General features: G+C 43.1%; 1 protein-coding gene across 3 annotated transcripts in view; it reads right to left on the bottom strand.

Annotated features, from left to right (window-relative positions):
* SRGAP2 (SLIT-ROBO Rho GTPase activating protein 2) overlaps positions 1–9,936 on the bottom strand; it is a 109,441-nt gene that overhangs the window by 43,207 nt on the left and 56,298 nt on the right. For all 3 annotated transcript variants that reach the window (XM_035901395.1, XM_009647854.2, XM_009647862.2), the window contains exons 4-5: positions 3,886–3,948; positions 4–217 (exon numbers count right to left, since the gene is read on the bottom strand). In XM_035901395.1, the coding sequence (XP_035757288.1) occupies positions 4–217; positions 3,886–3,948 (277 nt within the window). The remainder of the gene's footprint in view (positions 1–3; positions 218–3,885; positions 3,949–9,936) is intronic.

The raw sequence follows: 9,936 nt of genomic DNA, 5'->3' as shown, positions 1-9,936 counted from the left end.
CCTTCTCCTTCATTTTCTCTATTTTTTTGACAGAGCTTCGCCGAACATGTTTTTCTTCAAACTTGACGTTGGAAGTTGAGTCAGGGGAGCGTGGCGTCTGCTTGTCCTCTTGTTTCACTGACTTCCCAATCTGCTTTTCCTCCTGCTTCTCTGCCTCTTTCAGTTTGCTCTGAGCACTAATGCTGTCGGCATTGTACATGTGGTAGGTTTTCATAACCTGCAGAAAATGATACACAAAAGTCAGAGAGCACCACAGTTTGATTTGCTGAGGAAGAAACGGGCTTACCTCCCAACAAATTGGGCACACAGATGTTTTGCCTTACTTTACCTGCATGACCAAGTCTCAGGGAGAACAGTTATACGTGGATCTGGAAAGCTCACAGGCTAGGAGGGAGGAAAAAAATCCTAAGACAGAAGTCACAAGCTGCAACACCTTTTTTTTTTTTTTAATTTGGCCAATGCACTCCCCAAAACTGTAAGTTTCTTTAAGTTTACTACTTCATAATAGCTGTCTGTCATGTTTATATTAAAGGCAAGGTATCATCCTAACTAAGCAAAGGCTTTTGGCTGGTGACCAGCAAGGCCGGTTGCTAGCTTGGAGTTAGAACTATCTAAACCGGAATTTCACATCTCAAAAAAGCGTGATAGAAGATGCATGAATAAAACTGGCTCTCAAAATCAATCTGAAATCAAAGTGGATTATTTTGCAGCTGTTTCTTTGTTTAACTTTGGCATGCGCCTTCTGGTACAACCCAGTAAAGGAGTCATAAAACCCAAAAAAAGATACAGACTAAATCCAGCCTTCTTACTATTCAAAGAAAATTATATGCCAATGCTGGAAGATGAGAGCTTTTCATCAGCAGGTAAGGATTCAGAAGGGAGGCCTATCAGTCTTTCATCTGGATGAATCAGTCCCTTAAACATCTCAAGTCTCAAAGAACTGTATGCAAAGCAATCGTCTGAACACAACGGCTGCAAAAGCAACTTGGGTTCGATTTGTTTAAATCAAATTTAGTATGTAAAAGCACCTCTGTTCACCTTATGTAATAAAAATATTAATAAAAGAGTGTGGTTCTTGTGCTCAGGGAGACCTGGACCCTGTACTATATGGACAACTTTTATGAGAGCACATTTTTTAAGGTAAGTATAGATAAATTTCCCCTAAAGTCACAAAAGCCCCCACTTGTTTCAGAGGATATTCATGTCTAGCTTTGTGTTAAGAAAAACAAAAATAACAAATGGCATAATAGATAAACTGTCTATTTTTTATCCACCGTTGCAAAGCAATTCAATTCACATACCAAAGCAAACGTTATGATGATACACTTTTTATAGGGGGCAAAAAAAAATGCAAAGCTGCAGCATAAAGACCCCCCCTACAGTGTCGTTCCAGCATTAACAAAGCTCCCACTTGCAAATCATTTGATTTATTTTAGATAAAACCCCATTTATACCTATTTCACCTTAGTTTGAACCATAACATAATTCTACGTAAGTAGGATGCACGCTCCCTCTTTATGCAGTGATCAGCAGAGGTTCTCGGATACAAAGAGACGTTGTATTTAAACATGAAAGGGAATGTGAACGCAGCCAGTATTAAAGAGAGATTTTCTGAATAATTTACACACGCGTGCTTTCAGCTCCTGCATATGCTTAGACTGTAAAGCAGGCATTTATAATAATAGATGCAAAGTAGCTTCTTTCCCTCTATCACTGAAAGTGGAACTGGCAGAAAGCAAGAGAAGCAGAAAAAGAAATCACAGTTTTAATGATTTTAGCCTGCTGACAGTGCCACATTGGCAGCCACAAGCCCTGCCTGCCCTGTGTTTGGCGCCGGGGTTACTGTGGACTCAGTAGTGCCTGCTGAGGGCAACAGCACGCTCAAGGACGGATTGCAAAGGGCAATTCAGGCCAAAAACCAGTAACGAGCCTCCGTATTTCACCTGCGTAGGGAAACTAAAGACTTTGTCCATTTTCATGGACGTGCATTTTGCCTCACAATACGAATTCTGCCAATCCAGCAGAACAAGAGGTTAGTTTGTGGATCTTAAAAGTACCAATGAAAGAATTCCACCAGAGATTGAGTCCATCAAGAAATATCTTTTAATATGATCAGCAGAAACAGCTTTTTCAAAGGAAAAGCCATTTTCTGGTGAAGGGACAATTTAGAATTTTAGAGCAGAAGGAATGCATAGATAGATATCAAGTTCCTAGCACTGACATTACAAAAGTTAATACGCCAGGTTTGGTTATCAAAGGCTGAATTCTGGAAGATCTTCCTTCCCGTGATAGAGAAATTATCAGCACTCGGTATTTGGCTCAATGATCTGTCAGAGCCTGGCATGCAGAAATGATTCCCTATGTCTATGTAAACTCCACTAACCAGTCACCTCCTCAACCTAAGCGCCCTGGGAACTTGGATTAGAAATAAATCTCAGTTCCTAAAAGTCTGTGTTTAGAGACAGCTCTGTATTCTTCCTTAGGATCCCATCCAAGTGCATGACTCAAAAGTTGAATCATATTGCGCCCTCAAATAAAAAATAATTTCTAGAGTAGGCAGCGCTGATGACAGGCACTGCTGCATTTACAAAGCCACCTTCATATCCAAAGCAAATTCTCTGCCTTTCAGGAACATGAGCACAAGGCAGTTTGCTCACACTATTGTAACCCAAGGCCGTGCTAACGACGACAGCGGGAGTACATCGAACCACAGGTCAGCTTCAAAATGCCTCCAGTCCCACCGTACTGCTCGAGCTTGGCTTTCCTGTCGAGGAACACAAACACTCTTTGCCCACAGAAAAGACTCAGTGATGCTAAACACTAATGCAGGAAAAGGAGGAAAATCATAAACGGGATTCACAGTCTCACCCATTCAACTGCCAGTTCAGCAGCAAGAACGCTAGTGCATGATGAACTCCCTTTTCCTACTCCTAAGCTCCCTTTTCTCCTAAAAGATTAGTCCAAATATTTGGCTTCGATGCTCTAATGAAACAATTTCCTTCTATACCTTTTGTAGATACGGAAAATTTCAGGGGACCCCACCTCCCATACTCTAGCGTTGATATTCACACCAAATTTCATCACAAGATTGCTATGCCATGGCTTGAGAAACATCCCTGGATCATCTTTGGAAAGAACAAAGAAAATAACGCGTACCTTAGGGTAATGACCCAATGTATCATTAGAGAAGGACCAAAGAAAAGATATTTTGAGCAACAAAACCATGTAGGTTCTGCTTTTAAAACAAGACCTAGCTCAGTAACAGCTGCAGAAAGCAAAAATGTAATCAAACAACAGGCTTTTCCATTCATCTGCATGAGAAGAAAAATCCCCAAGCAGCGTACGAACTTTTATGAACACATTCCTTCTCCTTCCCGAGGCAATGCCTCTTTCTTGGTGTCTCCAATGGATATACGAGAAGCAAAGAGCACAGATGGAAGACTGTTACTCTAAAGGGAGCTGCTTTGCTGAAGGAGTTGAGGAACAAATAAACACAGTGGGTCCCCCCGCTGAAGCTGTACGCTGCCTTTTGTATCCTCCGACCACACAAAAGCACGGACTGAAGATTTTTAGTGTATTTGGAAACAATTCTAGTATCTTTTACTATTTTTAAAACCAACACTGCAGCTAGTAGCAGGCGCGTGCTAAGGTGAGATCTTTGAGAAGTGGAGCCAACACTTACAGAGCTGAAACAATATAAGGCTAGAGAGAAAAAGCAAAGTTTATGGTGCTCTGTAGACTGGGGAACACAAGCTGCCTCAAACTGCAAAGACTGCAGACATTTATCAGTCTTGATGCTTAGCCTCTGCTGTAACAGCAGGCTGGGAGAAGTCAAACACTTCTTCCTTCTGCCTGAAAAGATGCCAAGAAGTCAGTTTGATTTACCGTGTAGAGTTCATTCAAGACCTTCATCAAGTCTTCCTGGAGCTGCAATCCCACTTCCTTGCTCTGCAACAAAACAGAGAAATGAAAGTCAATTGGGGAAGACGGTAAAAAGGCGGAGGAAGTGAGCATGCTCCGCATCTACAAATAATTTAGGCTCAATTAGGCACCGCTATTTATGCTAGCAAATCCAGTAACTGCTCAGCCCAGAGCCACTTATGCTCAAATTGCACAAACAGTATTAATAAACTGAAATGTTATATACGCACAGTCAGAAAAGCCTTACAGTATGAAGACAGGCAAATTCCCAGAGAACATGGGATTTTCAGCATTACAAGCCTGGAAACACATAGGTTTGCCCAGCTGAAGAAGTGCAGGGTAAAAAAAAGCCGACAGGAATCATCTTCCTTTATTCAAAATCATATCACAAAACAGGCAATACTTCAACTTTGCTGACGTAAGGTACCCCCTTGCCAAAGCCAGACTGTGAGGCTGCGATGACAGCCGGCCACCACCTCCTTCAGGCTCCCACCTCTCCAGGCAGTCCTGCTGCTCTTCCCGTTGACCTTGCATCTCACTGCAGCCCTTTGGTACTGCTGCCAGCCCCTCCTAGCCTCATGCCTTGTCCTCGACCACCTGCACATCATGAGTTGCCCATCGTAACAATGCTTGAGGCAACGAGGTTGCTCAGACAGGGTCTGGCAAGGTGTTACAGGGTCCAGGAGGGAAACCTTACCACGGTGTCTGCCAGCTCTCACTTGATAAGCCTTGTGCACAGACTATTTTCCATTTCCCAGATTCACTAGGCCAACACTCACTCTTGGACACTTTTGCACACTGGAGAGGAAACGTCTTGCTGGAGAAGGAGCGTTTGTCACAGAGGGGGTTGGAGGAGCAGGGAGATGTGCTCCAGGGCAGGTCCTTTTGCCTGTTGGTACTGCGGGAGATGCTGTCTTTGAAAGCCTATACACAGCCACAATCTATTTTTGAACAGTGTTAATGCCAATATATTTTTTTTTTTTTTTTAGTTTTGTATGATAAAGCCAGAGTTTAAAAAAAAAAAAATAGTACATGCTTTCAGATGCACAATCTCCCCTTGAGTCTCCATGAGATTTACCAAAAGTTTACCTCTTCTTCCACAAATACCACAACAGCCTTCCGCACCCTCTAGCCTCCTCTGGCAAATGTTCCTTCACTTCTGTATTCCATCACAAGAACCACCATGTCAACATTGGAAAAAAATAAGAAAAATCACTTTGACAGGGCTTTACATGTATACATTCCCATTTCCATTCAAATTTTAAATCAATACGCAATTTACCTCAATAGACAAAGCAATTGGCTCTTTTTTTTTTTTTTAAGCTACAATGGCTACAATACAATTTAACCATATCAATACAAATCATTCTGTCCTGAGGGACATTTGCATTACTGAGCTGCCTGGTTAAACCTGAGGCTATGACTCATGGACTGGTTTCCTTCACTAGAACAGTAGAATGAAAAGAATTAAAAAAAAAAAAAAAATAAAAAAGGTGCAGATAAGACACAACTGGTTGTCAAAACCAGCTGAGACCCAAACTAGCCTGCAGCTGAATGTCAGATTTTAAAAATATATTTGCTTATTTAAAAATATATTTGCTTATTTATAATTACCTGCTAGGTAACAAGCAGCCAGCACTTCTATCGGACTCAACTGCTGCACGAGGAGCCGGTGCTGGCACGCATTTGGCTTTAGCTAAATACAGGAACAGATAAGCTTCTGGTTTTCTAATAAAGACACCGGAATGTCCAAAGATGCGCATCTGTAATTACCGACCGACGGCAGCTCTGTATGCAAAGCCCTCTTTGAAGAAGCGTTTCTGCACGCAGTATAGCTTGTATGCAAAGGAGGGCGGAACAGCTTCCTTCGGGAGTGCAACGGTACCATTAATTCACTTCATTAAGACAGGTTTTCATGCTGAAACTGTCACTGCTCGCATTCTGAAGAGCTTCCATGAGAAAAGCTGAGAAATTCAGACACATGAAAAAGCACAACGAGCCAGCTTTCGCTGACACACCTTGCAAAGCAAAGGTGCAGCCACGCACCCCAGCCTTGCCGTCCCCAGCCGCCACGGCGCAGCGCTGCCCTGCAGACAAACCTTAACAAATCCCCTTTTCCTATAGCATGAGTATAAATGATCAAGAAAATTCTCCGTATTCGTAACACAATTCACATCTTTCAGCCTACAGTAACTGAAAAGGATTAAATGGGGATGGGGAATGTCTTTTTAGTAGGGCCAGCTGTGTTAGGACAAGGGGAAATGGTTTTAAACTAGAACAGGGTAGGTTCAGGCTAGAGGTAAGGAAGAAATTTTTTACAGTGAGGGTGGTAAAACACCGGAACAGGTTGCCCAGAGAGGTGGTGGAGGCCCCATCCCTGGGAACATTCAAGGCCAGGTTGGATGGGGCTGTGAGCAACCTGATCTAGTTAGCAGTGTCCCTGCTCACTGCAGGGGGGTTGGACTAGATGACCACTAGTGGTCCCTTCCAACCCTAAACATTCTATGATTCTATGATTCTAAAGCCAACAGAGTTACAGTTGGACCCAAACAGAGGTTTCCCTTCTTTGCCATTGAAGACTCCAAGAAGCGATGTCCCAACGATGTTCACCCAAACAGGCTGCTGAAATGATTTTAACTTGGTGCTTCAGCACACATTACCACGCCTGATCACCCCTTTGAAATTCCAGGAAAATCCATATCCTCTGATGGGGAGCTGGTTATCATCCCCGCCTTGTAGCAAGCAGCCACCATTGCCACGTTATAAAAACACCAGAGCTGTGGGGTTGAGTGTTGTACAATGCACCTTCAAGGTGGAAAAAAAGGCAAAGGAGGGGGACCACAGAATCATTTGCTTGGAAAAGACCTTTAAGATCATCAAGTCCAACCATACCTGTCCACTAGTAAGCCACGTCTCTAATGAATATGGGGCGAGATCAAACACCAACTATTTATAAAGCCATATATTGCACCAAAAACACAATTGAAGGGGAAAGCCCCCTCAAAAAACCCAAACTTAAGGATAACAGGCAATTATTTCTTACGTGAAGCGTGGTACAGCCCACCACAGGAAGAAGAGGCTGTTGAGTCAACCTTGTAAGCTGGGTACCAAAATAGGGGGAAATAGGGGTGGGGAGAGAAGCACAGAACAGAGCTGCCTTTGTCAGCCATGGGACATAACATTTGCTCTCAGCCCTGTGGAAGGGAAGGAATCAGAACAGCAGCTCCGGAAGGCGCAGGGAAAAAAAAATCTACAAGGGCAAGGTCTATCCCCAAGGTTTTCGCTGTGGCATCTACCATCATCGGACGGAGAGATGGGAACAGAAAGACACACCGGGATTTGTTACCTTGTCAAAACCAAACAACCCAACCGTACACACTATCCGGGGGGAAAGGACAGATCCATCTCCAAGTGACGTTCACTAATGATGTCTCTGCTTGGGCTGCACGGGAGCCAGCCAGCTTCAAACAGCTTTGCTCCTCTAAAACGTTTAACTGGAAAAAAATCCCAACAGTTGCTAGTACTTAATGACAGAAATCTCAGAATCTTGCAGTACAATCTTGAACGTTTTCAAGCCCCTGTCTGTAATTTCATAGCTCTAATCATTCTGAGGTGCAGGGAAGAGGTAAAGCACACCGAATTCCACTTTTTCTGAGGTTTTATTAATAAAAGACATCCAGGTGAGTAACTGGAGAAGCCAAGGAAGAGAGCAGACGTCTTGTCTCTCTGTACTAACATTTCTATTCACAAAAAAACCAGGCAGGCTTAAACACTCATAATCTAATAACTATGTTTTCTCCACAATTTCCCACTAATTAGAAAGTGCAAATGCATCTACTGCTACATGAAACAATAACTTTATTCAGTTTATACACTTTACTCATTCACTGCCTGCTAAGGCAGTGTTTGCCTGATTGAACCTTCATGCTCCGCATGTTAGAAGGATATAACATCTACTGGGTCAAGCAAATTTGATAGGTTCAAGATTATTTATGCCTCCAAAGTTCAGGAAAAGGAAAAGATAAAGGGGTAATGCAGACAAACCCACACTTAAGCCCGCATTTCTGCCCAAGAAATCAAGGTAGAGTTAAGCCGTGAGAAAAAACCCAAACATACTGACAAATTAAAAAGCAAAAAGAGAAAGATTATGTAATTCAATTTTAAATTATCCCTTTTTGAATACCGTCCAGTTCAGCAGTGCTGAGAGTTCATTGTGTTTCTGAGATGATAGATGTTTTATTACAGACTGTTTATGTATGTTGTACCCATTGGGGCCAGCCTGGCATCGCGCTGGCGGCAGCGCCATGGGACGCACCAGCAGAAGCATCCAAGGTCAGGTCCTTTGCATTTTCCTACGTTCCTGTCCCACGTTCCCAAACCTGCTCCCCAGGTGCCCAGATGTCCTACGGGAAAAACAAGCACCTGAAACAAAGGCTGACAAAAGGGAGCATCCTGCTTTTGCTGAAGAGTCTTTAATTTCAAGAAAAGAAAAAAAGTTGGCGATTCCCAGTCTCCAAGAGAGTTTGCAGAAACAAGATCTACGTTTTCACCATCTCTGAAAGCAAAGCTGAAGCTGCTGCTCCTCACTGCACTGATATGGGTCCCAAAGACTTTATGACTGCCTTTTTCTCAACACTGGAGATGATTAATGGAAGTGACTGGCTGGGTCTGTTTTAAATGCCCTGAGCACTGAACTTTTCACATAGAAGGAGCTTTTCAGCAGCACGCTTCACTGTGCTGGTTAAACTGCCTGGACCAGACCAATCATCTGCCTTTCCCCCAGCTCTTTTCAGGCCATTTGCTTATTTCTTGCATAAAATTGCTCATTCACTGTACAAACTGCTGAAGCATCAATTATGCAAAAGAGATGAAAATGAATATTTTAATGCATATTCAGGTTGAAGAAGAAAAGAAGAAGCGTAAGTGCCAAATTGTCAAAAACACAAAATTCTTTGTGCTTCCAAATGAGCTCTCAGGAAAGAACCTGCCAGATTGCTGGACTGGAAAAAAACCTTACATTAAGATGAAGGTAAGACAGATCACAGGTGTCACGAAAACAAGAGCCAGGCAATGAACACTGTTAATTTAATGCTGCTCCCCATACTGACTCCACCAGAAAAAAAAAAAAAAAGGTTTAGTAGAAGCAAGCTGAGCTGGCTGACCCTGATAAATGAAAATACATTGGAAGAAGCAGAACAGTTAGCTTGGGAAAGTCAAAAGAAGATGCCTTAGACATTAGCAAATAAGCCGTTGCTCAAGTCCAGAGGGTGGTGGACCTGATGCACAAGGAGAACTTCTCTGAGGTCCCATGGAGTTCCAGGTGCATCCAGATTGAAGGCTGCTGATCTTAACCATTGCCATGCAGGAGTAAGAGATTTCAAGATCATGCTGGAATGTGGCATGGAATTACAAACAAAATGCACGCCAAGGAAAAATAACAACATAGTCCCTGCAGTTGCAAACGTCTCCAGGCATCAATTTCTATTTCAACATCAGATTCTACATAATGTTTTTCAAAGGCAGACAGAGTTTTAGAATGATTCATTCTGTAAACAATCTTCCAGGAAAAAGCAATAAATCAAAGCAAAAGAAAATCTGATAAATTTTATTATTACCTATTCCTGGCTGTACCTGCAACTAGAGCTTATCTGCACATCCCTTAAAAAGCCGGAGGAAGAGCTTGCGCAACAAAATCCTATCTAACTGGCTCTAATAATAAACTGTGTGTGCGTGTGGGAAGGGGGTGTCCCCACAAACCCTGCCTCCTCCTTACCCCATATCAGGGCTAAACACTTCTCCTCTTGATCTGGGAGATGATCTAGTGCGATATGCATCATTAACGCTCTCGGAAGGTGGCACAGCACAGGAGCCCACCGCACGCCCGGGGCTGGGAAGGGGGCGAGCCGGGCGCCAGCACCACCTCACCTGCGCTGCTGCAAAGGTACGTGCTGATCAGCGATAACACAGGCTTCCTTTTCTCTGCAAATCAGGAAAATTATCAACAGCACCCGAGAG

The sequence above is a fragment of the Egretta garzetta genome, unplaced genomic scaffold (genome assembly GCF_000687185.1).
Source record: "Egretta garzetta isolate BGI_Z169 unplaced genomic scaffold, ASM68718v1 scaffold640, whole genome shotgun sequence".
NCBI classification, from domain to species: domain Eukaryota; kingdom Metazoa; phylum Chordata; class Aves; order Pelecaniformes; family Ardeidae; genus Egretta; species Egretta garzetta.
The sequence above is the reverse complement of the archived record's forward strand: the minus strand, read 5'-3'. Positions and strand labels throughout refer to the sequence as shown.